The sequence below is a fragment of the Carassius gibelio genome, chromosome A23 (assembly GCF_023724105.1).
Source record: "Carassius gibelio isolate Cgi1373 ecotype wild population from Czech Republic chromosome A23, carGib1.2-hapl.c, whole genome shotgun sequence".
NCBI classification, from domain to species: Eukaryota; Metazoa; Chordata; class Actinopteri; order Cypriniformes; family Cyprinidae; genus Carassius; species Carassius gibelio.
The window spans coordinates 13,517,394-13,531,675 of NC_068393.1; the positions used below are offsets into that span (position 1 = coordinate 13,517,394).

General features: G+C 38.6%; 1 protein-coding gene across 8 annotated transcripts in view; it reads left to right on the forward strand.

Annotated features, from left to right (window-relative positions):
* The window catches only part of LOC127944635 (rho guanine nucleotide exchange factor 10-like protein), a 53,789-nt gene that overhangs the window by 7,186 nt on the left and 32,321 nt on the right, over nucleotides 1-14,282 (forward strand). For 3 of the 8 annotated variants that reach the window (XM_052540714.1, XM_052540713.1, XM_052540715.1), the window contains exons 3-14: nucleotides 5,328-5,654; nucleotides 5,846-5,873; nucleotides 6,234-6,307; nucleotides 6,718-6,786; nucleotides 7,286-7,348; nucleotides 8,971-9,114; nucleotides 9,814-9,947; nucleotides 10,739-10,852; nucleotides 11,832-11,940; nucleotides 12,223-12,326; nucleotides 13,313-13,390; nucleotides 13,916-14,095. In XM_052540714.1, the coding sequence (XP_052396674.1) occupies nucleotides 5,328-5,654; nucleotides 5,846-5,873; nucleotides 6,234-6,307; nucleotides 6,718-6,786; nucleotides 7,286-7,348; nucleotides 8,971-9,114; nucleotides 9,814-9,947; nucleotides 10,739-10,852; nucleotides 11,832-11,940; nucleotides 12,223-12,326; nucleotides 13,313-13,390; nucleotides 13,916-14,095 (1,424 nt within the window). The remainder of the gene's footprint in view (nucleotides 1-5,327; nucleotides 5,655-5,845; nucleotides 5,874-6,233; nucleotides 6,308-6,717; nucleotides 6,787-7,285; nucleotides 7,349-8,970; nucleotides 9,115-9,813; nucleotides 9,948-10,738; nucleotides 10,853-11,831; nucleotides 11,941-12,222; nucleotides 12,327-13,312; nucleotides 13,391-13,915; nucleotides 14,096-14,282) is intronic. The other 5 variants (XM_052540718.1, XM_052540716.1, XM_052540717.1 and 2 more) reach the window with 5 other exon arrangements.

The window sequence follows — 14,282 nt, forward strand, 5'->3', positions numbered from 1 at the left end:
ACGCAGCATTTCTGCCCCACAATTCAGGAGACAAGTAATGTGCACTGCTCTGATGGAGATAAAGTGACAATCTGTCCATAGCAGGAGATTCCCTTCGTGCTTGTACAGAGCCTTGGATTGTATGTCTCCTTGGTGATTTATGTACGAAACCACAGACATGTTGTCGGTGTAAATCAGAACATTTTGCTGTTCCAGCTGCTACCAAAAATCCTTTAGAGCTAAGAGCACTGCTTCCAGCTCCAAGGGGTTTATGTATCAACGAGGTTCTGACCACAGCCCTGAAGCTGACATGCTCTTGTACACTGCTCCACATCTGCGAGTCATTGCATCCGTCATGACCACAACTTGTGACGTCACCAAGCCCAGGAGAACCCCCGGCTGAAGAGATCTTTAATCACGGCCTCAGAGCTTTGATGCAGCCACGGGAGACTGTGATGCGCAAAAGGGACTTGAGATTTCAGCCAAAACTATAGTGGACGCATGTGTAGTAAACCCAGATGACATGCCGCTGATACCAAAGCCTTTGAAATTCCTTCAAGTGAACAGAGCTTTCCAGTCTGAAATAGCACAGGGAAGACAAAACGGCCGCCAAGCGTTCACGGTAGAGGCGAGCGCACATCAGTAAGTTGAAGCATACTCCAAAATACGTTATAGACGAGAATGCTCTTACTCACATTCACACATAGCCCCAAGAACTCCAAGTGACAAAGCAGTTTGTCTATATGTCTAGTGTTTCCCGTAACTGAGTGAAAATCAGAAATCCAACCAGATAATTGAGAACATGCATTTTGCACACTCTGAGGGGGGGGGGGGGAGCTGCATCCATGTACTTTGAGAAAGTGCCCAGGGCCAAAGCCAGCCCAAACGGGAGAATCGAGTACTAGTACACTGTGCCCTCGAAAGAAAATCTCAGAAAGTGACCGTGATATGGTGCTATCTGAATGTGAATGTAAACATTCTTCAAATTCATGGACACAACATTCCCTGGGGCGAATTCACGCCAGGATCTGTTACAGAGTTATCATCCTGAACATACGCTTGCAGAGCACTCTGTTGATGGGCCTGAGATCTACAATCTAGAATCCATCTCTCTTGAGCACCACAAAATAGCAGCTGTAAAATGCCTGATGCATATGGGACACAAAAGTGGAAACTGCAGGAGTGTCGAAGTCATCATCGGATTGGTTGAATTCTACAGGATTTCTGGGAGATTTGTGTCTCGTGTTCTTTAAAGTTCCACCTGGAAACAAAGATGCTGTGGTGCCAAATCCCCTCATGAAAGAAGAAAGCCATAGTGTTTACAACTGTGACGATGAGCGCTTATCAGGATCAACTAAACACTGGAGTTTAAAAAGTATGTGAAATATTTAAAGTTTGTGTCATTGAATCTTTAAAATACGTCCGAGAGTTTTACTCAACGGTCTGTTATTGTAGCAACATTGCCATGCCCCGAAACGTGATGCTTTATGAAACCAACTGTTATTGGTGGCTTGACATGTCGGTCAAATGGCATCATGGGCGGGCCTTGGACAACAAAAGCTGCCATGGATTCCAGACCTTCAGCCGTCAGTCTGTGCGAGAGCAGAAGTCGCAGTAGCAGCTTTGATTGGCGCTATAGCCGCCTTACGATCACATGTCCCTTCTAAGTACTGAAAGAGAAAATCAGAACCAAACGTGTACCGTGTAGTCGCACCATCTTGAGTAATTTTTATCAAAAACACTGATAACAGCATATAACAGTTTTTCTTATCTTATATGTTAATATGCTGAATTCTTCATCAGACGATGCTGTATTAAGCAGTATATATAAAAGTGTTTCTGTTGCTCATAAAAATGTTTCTGTGTATTTGACTAATATTGCTTTTAATTCACTTTATCTATGATAAGACTATGCAAACGCTGTTAGAGCGTTACTACTGGGAGCAAAAAAGCAAGAATGAGAAGAATGCGGACAATTAGTTGGCATGAGCTCATCACCAGAGTCCTTAAGGTCCACAACTGATCAAGGGCAGACGGACTCATCTGGCATCTGCAGAAAAATGTCATACTCACCTGAATACTGCAGTGGAGCGGCAATCCAGGCACTGCCCTCTGATGAGCGAACCTCAACTGTTAGCTGTGAATAGTTTATAAGCCATTTTCTTAGGTTGTTCAGCAAAAAAGTAAAAGAACAGATTCTTTTATGTTGCCTCTCAAGCTCGTCAGTATTTGCATGCGATTTGCATACTTGACAATTGGTCAGTGATTTGGACAGTAGGTGACCAGACTAGAGGTCTTCACGGGTCCAAAAATTCTTGCCCGAACCCGACAGAGACCCGTAATGTACTACACCGAACCGACCCGGACCCGTCTATTATTTCAAAAGCTGGACCCGGACCCGTGTAGATCCGAGAAATGTCTACCCGGACCCGACCCGGACCCGTATATTACTTGAAATCTGGACCCGAACCCGCCGGGAAGACACAGACCCGACTGGACCCGACGTTGACATATTCCACCTTAAATTGCTATTACAAGTCAATAAACCTGTTGCGAAGAATACAGCTTTTTGTCTTACCTAATTTAAAGAGCCGTGGTCTCTCTTCCTTGTACCTGACTGCCTGTGATGCATTACAATCCTCCGTCAAGAAAGTTATTCATGTTATTCCTCTCGTTTTTCCAAGTCCAAGCTGAATCCACTCATTATTTCAGCTTCAAAAGTCCACTCGATGTCGCGGTGACTGATGACAAATGCTACTGTGCACATGTACATTCTGACTCGAGTTAATTCGCATAATAACTTACACTGTTTGCCTTTTGAACTATAATAATGATCGCTCGTGCAATGCCATGGCCGCTGACATTATTTATTTACTATCATCTGATCTCTGTCTGTGCTCTCTGCTCAGCATCGAGTCTGAATCTGAACCACTAAAACTTTAAGATTAAACGGTTCATTTATAATATTATAAAAATGGGAGAAAATGTAAAACGTGGTTTGGCGGTCGAAGTGTCCCTCACTGCTTGCCATAGAAACATGACTGCACATGCGTGCTAGCTTTATCAACCTAAAATGCCTTAACGCAATTTGAGCGTAATAGAAAACATTCATGTGACAGTTCACCTCAGATTGTGTTGCTGATTTGAAATATATTAAACATGAGTGTGTCAAGTCTGCAAGCATTACCGTGTGTGCACTTGTATTAACTCTTGAGTCTGCGAGCGAGAGAGAGAGAGAGAGAGAGAGAGATCACTGTTTTTGGCTCACTCTTTTCTTTTCCTAATTTTACAAGTTGCAAGTTACAAAAAACACAAGCAGTCTTTGATAACCGCCGGATGTTCTCCGAGTCCGATGACTCCGATCGGCGATCGCACGGGTATTACACACAATGTTAAACAGACCCGGGACCCGAGGTAATAGATTCGGACCCGACCCGGACCCGGCTGATGATTTAAAATATAGACCCGAACCCGTACGGGTCCCGGGTCGGGTCCGGGGTCGACGGGTCTCGGGTGCACTGTGAAGACCTCTAGACCAGACATCCTTGTTTTTATGGGGACAGTACCAGTTTTTGGTGTCCTGTCCCATATTGGAGCTGTCCCCGGAAATGTCTCTGTTTTACAGCACGTTCAAAACAGTTATTACTTTCACACGCAGAGGGCGCTGCGAGCTACTGTAGCCAAGAAGAACATGGACAAGAGCAGAGCGCTATTATCATCAATTATCAAAAGTTTTGGTTTCAAGGTAGTGACATATTAACTATACATTTTAAATTAAAGTAATACTGTTTGTATGCACTTCATGACAAGGCATGATAAGGTTGCAGGATTGTCTTGCACACAGTATTAAACATTCATGAAACTTTCACCATCACAAATCCAATATGAATAATATAAAAAATAATAAACTAAACAATTAACACTTGCAGAAAGCACATACTTTGCGGTCAAAATTAGCCTAAAATGCAAAATAATTATTTATTATATAATGATAAATCAAGTTCCATTTGTGACAATTTTAAATACAGTCAGAAAATGCCACAAAATATTTGTTTAATACAGTTTCATTCATCATATGTTCTTATATTTATTGTTTTATTTTTAATGTGTTTTGTAAAGTCATAATTTTGTTATAATCCTATTTTGATCTCTTTAATATGTATAGTTACTATTTACTTTACATAGTGTGATTTTTGGTGAATTGTAGGCCTATTAATAAAACAGGGTAAGTTTGATCCTCAAACTTCATTGTAATTATTAATTATGATATTAATATATGGAAAGCACAACAAAAATAAAATAAAAACATACATACATTGTTATACATATAGGTTTCAATGATATTTTGACCACTGAACTAGAAAATGTGTCTGGATTTCATTTCAGAAATCCGGTCACCTTAATCAAATACTAAAGCAACACTCAAACAACTGCTCCGAACATCTTAGCAATGATATAGCAATGTTAAAACAACCACTCAGAACTCAATATCAAACACAAAGCAATATCAAAACACATTTGCACTGTTCAAACAACCATTCAGAGCACCTTAAGGCTGGAATACACAACATTTTTAAAATCTGAACAGATAAAAAAAAAAAAGGGGCATTATACACTTAACAAGTTTGTAAATAGTCACAAATGAAAAACTGACCATTATATACAAAAAATTGAGGATCATACACTACCAGAGTTAAAAGATGTTCTGATCACAACAAACTCAAACAGAACGGTGTCAGTCCCATAGCAATGCTTAAACAACTACTCAGAACACTCTAGGAACTGCATAGTAACACTCAAACAACCGCTCAGAATCTCTGAACACAACGGTTTAGTAACACTCAAATAACCATCTTAAAACTCCCAAATACCACCTACCTAGCAACACTCAAACAACCACCCAGAAAATGGTTGCAACCATAAATATATATACATAGATGCTAGAAGTCGTCTGCCATACTGGACTGGTCAAAGCTGGTTCATGAACACTTCCGTTGTACTGTGTCTTCATTCGTAATTATACGCATGCATGCAATCAGTCCACAGCTTTTTATAGTTCACAGATTTTTACAAGCACAGGCTGTGCAATTTTGTGGCATCTTGGAAAACTTCTTGTTTTTTACTGTAAGTGACGACATTTTGACTTTTCCAAGATGGCGGATGCGTCAAAGTCTCTGGAGCGGTCAAATGTGGCATTGATGTATATGTGTCTAAGGTAGCAACTGCATAGAAAGCATTGTGGTGATGAGTTTTTGCCAGACTAGCACTATTCACAGTTATTCTGAAAATGTAAATATATGTTTTTATCCCATGTTTATCATTTAAAATTATTTTTTATGTTATTTCAGAGTCCATGGTCACTGTTGTGACTCAGAAGGTCCAAGAGGAGGAAAAAGAGGATGATGAAGATGAGGAAACTGGAGAAAAGTTTGAATTTGATGACAGCGAAGACGAACAGAATACAATGGAGAAATCGGTTGGGAATAAAGAGTCAGGAACTCTTCATGTGGAAGCTGAGCATGTAGAGAATATTAATGGTAGAACTGCCACAAATGCAATTTATTGTCAAGCTGTGAAGCGTGTGGCACACCATAATCAGCAGGCAGTAAACGGAGGGACCCCTGGAGGTCTGGAGGACCAAAATATCCCCACACATCCTTGTACAACATACCCAGGTTAGTCTTCAGTATGTGTCAGTCACATAATATGACTGTTTTTATGTGTATTGTATATTAGATAATCTCACTGATTCTTGAAACATGGGATAAAACTCATTTTTGTAACTTATTTTGTCCCTGCACCCAAGAACCAGTGATCTGTTTGTTGGAAAATTAAAAATGAACCATACATTCTGTTCTTCCTGCAGAGATGGTGGCCAGACAATCTTCTGATGGGTAAGTTTGTATGTTTGTGTTAATACACACAGCTGATTTTATGACAGATTTATGCCTTATGTGTTATGCCTTAAACATTTTCCACTTGAACATCTGATCCTTAGTATTCCCACAGGATGTCATTCATAAAGACACTATAAATCTTTATAGGCTTACTATTTGTTACCTCTGTGTCTTAACTGAATAGTGTTGAATATTTACCTTTTAATACATTTCTTACTGTATTAGTTATTAAAGAATTTACTCTGGCTCTAGTGACATCTAGTGGTAATGTGATATGACAATTAGCACAAAGTGACTGATAAAAATAAACATGGAGGGGCAATATTTCAATACTTCTGCATTCGTGTTTTGTTTTAGGAGTTCCATCTCGGCAGAGCCTCCAGTAGCAGATGAACAAGCAAACTTTTGGAAAAGAAATAACGTTTATGAAGGTATTATACTTGTGTTTAATATCTCTTGTGTTTGTGGTCATAAATGTAGTGAGATTAATCTATTTAAAGCACAAGCTGGCTTGTGACTGGCATTTAATGTTGAAATGCAGTTAAAATAATGCCAGTTGTTGTTTCAACGTTGAAAATGTTGAAACAGCATTGAAATAACATTTAATGCTAGATGTTGTTAAAAAAGGTTTACAATACTACATCAATTTGTGTTGATATAACATTACAATATCAACATTAATTCAATTAGTAAAACAGAAACAAAGCTTAGCAGTGATTCATTCAACCTTCATCCATGGCATTGATTCACTTGAGAAAAAACAACGTCTGGGAGTAAATTCCAGCTGGGAAGACATTTCAGTTCTTAAATCTGACAAAGATGTTTGAAAATGTATCTCCAGGTTCACATTTTGGGCCAGAGTGCCTCTATGCAGTTATCCAGAAGTCTCCCCACAAACATGCTCAGACAGGTTGGTGGCTCTGAGAAGGGCCTGTACCATGCCTTCCTGTAAATCCACACTAATGCACAAATCAGCATGGAAATCAGAGATGTGGAAAAATAGCAATGACTAATCCGATCCAGACCCACAGGAATCTCACGGGAAAGAAAACAACACACCCATGCCAAATGTCCACACTTGATTCAGTCTAATAAATCAGATTGTTTTGGAGATTTTTCTTTCAAATTCTGTTGCAATCCAATCAAATAACACAACAAACAAGTGATTGTGCAAACAAAATCATACAATGAATATACAATCCTTTGTCAACATAATTCATTTTCTTAAATTGTGACATGTACATTGGAAAAAAAAGTATGCATGTTACTAATACTTAATATAAACTAACAAAATTACTTGGCATCATTTTGAGAAGTCCTGCTAACGTCAACAATTCAGCAGCCATAGTAGAAGTGACTTCAAAGCTGTGTCCCTTGGCTGTAAAACAGTCTTTGCTATGTGTGTGCAGCCCCAGTTCATTCTCAGGAGTGGTTCAGTGTGGTTTCAGAGCTCACTCTGCGACTGCATAAAGGTACAATCCTCACTCCCCAGGACAGTTGGAATAGCTGTGCCGTTTTTGTATTTGACTGTAATCATACATAGATCTCCTTTTTCTATTACACGGCTCTCTGGACATTTTGATTCTGACTGGTCAGTCCCCACCCTCAGCCATCTGATATTTCCTAATATTCTGTGTCGCCCATGGCAATACTGTATAATCAGTCTGGAGCTAGGTTCATGTCTCTCATATCACGGCAGACTTTCTGCATGTTTGCATGGCAATATAGTTGCATGGTCCGTCTCAGACCTCAGACTTTTGAATGGTAGTGTATTATTAATTTGGTCAGTAGCCGTGTAATAATAAGCAGTCTATTTTGCAATAATAACCAGATGACTGTGCATTATTAGCATAGTCAGATCTGTGTTAGTCCCTTTGGACCTTTTGTCTACCAGCCTTCTAGAATAATTAGCAACCCATTTAAGTCTTTTTGTTTCAGGCTGTTGGAATATTTTGGCATCGTAGTACTGAAGATTTGGGCTATAGATACACATATTGCATTGCACCATATTGACACTTTAAATACAATCTCTTGCTGTACCATGTCTAATAATGAGAACTGGCTTCTACATCCACCCCCTGCTTAGATCTTTGTGTGTCAGTGTATAAACATTTACATATGTGCAACATCACAGTGAGAATCATTGTCATCTACAAAGCCACAAAAAAATAATCCGGGTTCAATACAAGTAAAGCTATGTCAACAACATCTGTGACATGATGTCAATTATTGCAGAAAATCATTTTGAGCCGCACGTTGAGAGATATGTTCTTATGCAAATGCGATGCCAGAAATGTTTCCCTGTAGATTTTTATCATTTTTCACACATTTTTACAAACTGCGAGATAAGAATTGATTTTCTGTGGTAAACAACATGCTACGGTTGCTTAACTTGGGTTAAACCTGGAATATTCCCAGGAGAGATACTCCTACTCCTAATTAATGTGTTCTCAGAATTTTAAATGATCTCCCCCTGACATCCCAGACAGAAGTCTCGAAATATCCTTCAGATATTCAGAGGACTAAACAGTTTAAAGAACATTTCACTTTGAGATATTTTAAGTTCCCATGGGGGAGACTCAGCAGGTGACTTCATTAGCTTAAAAGAGGTTGTCAACAAATCTGTACACACTGTCACAGCACAGACAAGTGTATGAATTGTCAATCCACTGCTCGTGTAGGAGTATGTTTGTTATTTTGTAGCACCGTTGTCAGAATGCAAGCTCAAATCTAAGTCAAAAGGATTGTTAATGTGCTTTGCTAATTGTTAATGTCTGTGCTAATCAGGGCTGAATTTCTTTGGCACCCAGTTTCGCAAACTGCACTGAGCTCAATTCCTCGCTGAAGCTCTAATGAATGATTATCAAATGCTGTTTGCAGTTACTTGTGCTTCAAAAAAGATGCTTAACCCAATGTCCAACCCACTTAAAGTAGTATCCTATCCTATCCTTTTTTTGTTTTGTTTTTATTCATCCTAAGAGTATGCTCAAACATCTATCAAACACTTCTATTAGGAGTCTCTTATTGTTTATGTAATAGAGTTTATGATGTGTACTTAGATGTTTTTGTTGTGACTATATGAATGACATTCTAGGTCTGCCTCCCCAAGGGAAAGCCATTCCTGAATCAGATGAAAATGTACCCCATGAACATCTGAAGGAGAACTCAGCACCTCCTGCGCGCTCAGAGGTCATCTACGATGATGTGCCTTGTGAAAACATCATGCCAGCAGATGCAGGTCAGTGTCTGACTATGGGCATTATCCAGATTAGTAATGTCATCACCCATAGGGAATGAATATATCAAATGTTTCTTCAAGATGGCAGAAATGGAGAGCATTTTATTTATTTAAAGTTTTTCATTTTACATTTACATTACACTCCATTATTCTGTGGTAAAATGAAGGCATTTTCTGCAATGATTTTTCATTATTTTTTAATTATACATTACACTGTGTTGTGTTTTAGGGTTATCTGTTTTCCTACTGATTAGATGACCGATGCAGAGTTTCAAAAAATGTTCAGAACGGTGAAATTTGCCAAAATATCAACCGAGAATCGGATTTCAAACATTTCCTTAACAAAATGACCAAAGTCAAACTATCTGGCCTGTTATATCTGCATTAAAAAATATACATGAATGCTCTTAAGGAAGGTCAGTGTGAAGAAGGTAGCCAGCCTGGGTCACTGAACAGTGTAGATGAACCCACTAGGGGCATCCATGAGTTATGAGGAGGCCATGAGAAAATATTGCATGTGGTAATAAAGTGCAAACTACGAACAATACATTTTTTCTTGAACAATAATTCTAAGTACATTCACATAGCAGGCAAAGATTTATTTTCAACAACTTGCCTGTACCAACCAACACACCTATGTATCTTAAACCAGGACATCTTCCTGGTACCTCATATGCATTTTTCTTGATTATTTTTCAGAGGATGATGTGATTTATGAGGAGGTGCAGAGGTCTGGCGAGCCCGGGCTGATAGACAACAGCTGGGGCTCCAGTGAGTTTGAGAGTTACGATGAGCATTCAGACAGTGAGACCAAGCAGCCCACTCGCAATAAGGTACAAATCCACTGCCTGTTCATTATCAACACTTTCTTAATAAGTTATAAAATAAATAAATCAGATGTTGTGCATTGTTATAGGGTGGTAGTATGCAATGACTAACAAAAGTCAAAAGCAATGCTGCCCAGCATTAGCTCAGCCGGTGGTGTGTGTTTAGAGGCAAGGCTACTGATTTTTGTGACCAGTGGCAGATAGGAGTTATTTGAAACCTGTCTGAAAACAATCATTATTTATGCTAATTCTGTTCAGTGACACTAGTAGAGCTACTAGTAGAGCAGAAATGACATGCTTCGACTTTAAAAAAGCAAAGGATTCTTTTTGCACTCGGTTACTTTCAGTTCTCCTTGCTTGCTGGGTTTACACTGTTCCCGTTCTTAGTTAATGTCTGCTGATGCATGCCCGAGAGGTCTTAATCTGCAGATGTTGCGTGTCACGCATGAAAACAGGTACAGAAAGCCTTAACCGGACTAACCAGTCTGACCTTAGGTACTTCTGTTTAAGGAAGAATTGGTGAGCAGTAAAGCTGTTTAAGTGTGATGTTTTAGTACTGTGAAACAAGACAGACAATCTTGAGGCTAAATCTCTCTTTTCACACTGTTATGTCTGCCTTCAGTTCCCAGTTGTTGGCCTTGATGTTATCACTGTCTGCTTGTGTTTGTCTCTCTCTTAATCTCATTATTTTCCTCCTTTTCCCATCTTTGTTGCCATCTTTCTTTATGCACTGATACATTTCAAACCCCCCCACCCCCGTCCCATACCGCCCGTGGACATGGCGTTAATGGATATAGATTTCCCCAGATGTGCGACGTCTGAAGCAACGCTGCGTGCAGACCAGGCGTGAGCTAGCCATGCGGTTAGGGGCTCGAGATGTCGGCCAACTCAAACAAAACTATGACATTAAGGTACTTTTATACAGCGGTGGGTGCGTGGTAATCACTGATTCTTGAGACGTGACAAAGCATCAACTTATGAATGATCGTGCTTATATTTTCTGTCTTAACTATGATATGTCAACTCCATAAAGGAAAATATCAAACTTATATTTTCTCCATAACCATGATATGTCAACTCCATTAATTCATTGTTTTGGATTTTCATAGTTCCTCTATTTTAAGTTTGTTCTATTAGTAATTAATAACAACAGACAAACAAAGTGGCTCTTGTATTTAAATAGATGTGTGGTATTCAGTAATATTTCGGTAGCACTTTATTTTACAGTCCTGTTCCTCGTGTACATACTATGTACTTATTATAGTAATTAAAATAACTATGTAATAACTAGGTACTAACCCTGAACCTACCCCTAAACCTAACCCCACCCCATGTAGTTACCTTGTATTACCAGAACTTTCTTAGATAAATACACTGTAAAATAGGTATTTTAACTTGCAATAATATTTCAGAATATTAAAGTTTAATTGTATTTTTAATTCTAAGAATTTATGAAAAAAGGAGACTTCTTTCAAAAACATGACAAGGAAAAATGCAAATGGAAGAAGCATTAACGGAGCTCTGCGGCGTGTTTTGTTTTAGTTTTAAGAATAAGTGTTATATTACTATATTACTTAAGAATAAATCTAGATTTAGTTGCAATTTTAACTGTTCACCAAAATTCATATACAGCTACTAATTATAGTATTCCGTCATGCTTATCATTGAACAATGAAGTCTTTTTTTTTTTTTTGTGCAACGAAAATGAAACTGTGTGAAATCCACTGAGTGCTGCAACTGAGAAGAGAGGGACCTTGAGGCTTTGTCCTGGTGCTGCTGAACACACTGATCCACAAACAGGAATTTATCTCTTCTCTTTTAGTTTTGCTGATTCATTTTGTTCCTCGCTTTCATCTTATGACCTTAACCAGTTTCTCTTTCCTCACTTAGGTTCAACAGCTCATGAAAGCAGCTAGGAATGGCACAAAAGATGGACTGGAAAAGACCAAAATAGCCATGATGCGCAAAGTGTCCTTCCTGAGTAAAAAAGACTGCACAGGTTTGACTTTTAGACTCTCATTTCCTCTTATTGGTTTCTGGTGCCTTTTTTTTCTGACACCTGGTAGGTTACAGTACAGAAACGATACTAGAGAATAGAAGCCTCTTTGGAAGTTTTGAATGTTTGAGTTATTCTGAGATAGCAAGTGGCATGAATTATTACAGAGCTACAGAATAGTGTTTACCTAGAAAGAGAATTGAGCAGAGATGGAAAGTACTGGACTAGTATGTGATGCCAGTGGGAGCGAGGAGTTTAACTGTGCTTTTGACTGTCAATGTGCAGATGACATAGAGGAAGATTCTGGATATCTGGATGTGACTGTATCTGAACTCAAACATCCACCACCTCAACTTTCTCCAATGCCAGAGGGGCTCAGTAGCCAACAGGTGCGTGTTTCTATGTACTTATGCTTGAATCTCTGTTGCAACACATCAGAAGGCGTTAGATCCATTTGCAGCTTTTTGCAGTCCAGGGGAAGTAATCCAAGTGTGGGCAGGCAGAGAACAATCAGAGAATCAAGAAACAGTCCAAGGTCAATAGCACTAGAAACAAAACACAGGTAATAACACTCAGAAAAGACAGCACGGGTCAAATCAAGACTTCACAAAAAGTCATTGTAATGGTGTGGTTTATATGTGAGCGTGTAAATGAGGTGCAGGTGGTTGAATGATCACGTGAGATTGAAATCAAGTGTGGGGTGTGATCAGTCCCAGGAATGAGGGATGATGGGAAATGGAGTCCAAATCAGAGTTCGCTAATATTCAGGGGACAGTTCTCTCTGGTGGTGAGGAAGAGGCGGTACTGGAACCCCCTCTGTAACAATTAGCCTGCATTATTGTCATTATTATACTTGCCCTGCTCATTTATGACATATTTCCATATACCACCTTAAAAATATTTGTGGTCAGTAAGAATTTTTTTTTTTGTTTTGTGAAAGATATTAAAACCTTTATTACCCATGTATTCGTTAAATTGATCAAAAGTGACGTTGTTATGAAAAAATCTATTTCAAATAAATGCTGTACCTTATTTTTTAAACTTTCTATTCATCAAATTTCTATGCAAAACTATTGAGCAGCAAAGATGTTTTCAACATAATAATATAATAAGATAATAATAATAAGAAATTTATCTCGAGCATCAAATCAGTGCACATTAATTGTAATGCGCAATCAGAATGATTTCTGAAGGATCATGTGATACTGATGACTGAAGTAATGGCTTTTTCATCACATTAATAAATTACTTTTAAAAATATATTAAAATAGAAAACAGCTATGCTAAATTGTAGTTATATTTCACTGTATATTTAGCCGCTGGTTTGCTGTCAGTTAACCTAACTGATTTTAAATTCCTATTTTGAATGTCACAGGTTGTCAGGCGTCATATTCTTGGCTCTATCATCCAGAGTGAAAGAAGCTACTTAGACTCACTCAAGAGGATCCTGCTGGTCAGTGACACAATCATGACATTACATATGACTGTAATACTAAAAAATTATTCTGAATTATCACTTTTCAAATAATGCAAGAAACAGAAATATTCCTCAATCTTCTTAATGAAGTGTAAAGGAGGGCAAAACTAGGAATAAAGCACAAGGGGGAAGATATACCCTGTTAAAAAATATACCCTGTTGCCTAAAGTGTTTTGCTGGTCTTAAACAGATTAAGCTGGTCAGCCAGCCTGAGCAACTAACATGTGCCAAAAACCCCTTTAAACCCATTAAAACTGATCCTAATCTTCTTGGGCAGGGTGGTTTGCTCTTTTTTCAGCAGGATAAAGACAAAAGCAAAATATATTCATACACCCTTATCTTATTGTGCTGTTTAAGTTGGAAGATTCATTTATTCTATTGTATTTTTTTAAACTGACAAGAACAGATGTGAATATGTTAATTAAATCAACAGAGAGATAAAACCCAAACTGAACAATCTGAGCACACTCACTCATACCTACCACCTGAATTATATTTTAGGAATATAAGAAGCCTTTGATGGAGACGGAGCCGCGGATCCTGAGCTTGAAGAAGATCCAGCCTGTTTTTTATAGGCTGAAGGAGATCCTGCAGTGTCACTCCATGTTTCAGATTGCTCTGGCCTCCCGTGTTGCAGAATGGGATAATTCAGAGAAAATCGGAGACCTTTTTGTTGCTTCAGTACGTCTCCCGTTGTTCTACTAAAACTTTCAATTTGTGGTGTGTTTCACAGCTTTTGGTTTTTATGTTAATTGATTTTTCTTTTCTTTTTTTGTTGCTTTGGTTACAAAAGTTTTCACACTTGTTTTTTATTTAAAACACTGCACTGTTGCATAGCACTGATCCAGCTGATTTGTATGGCAAGATA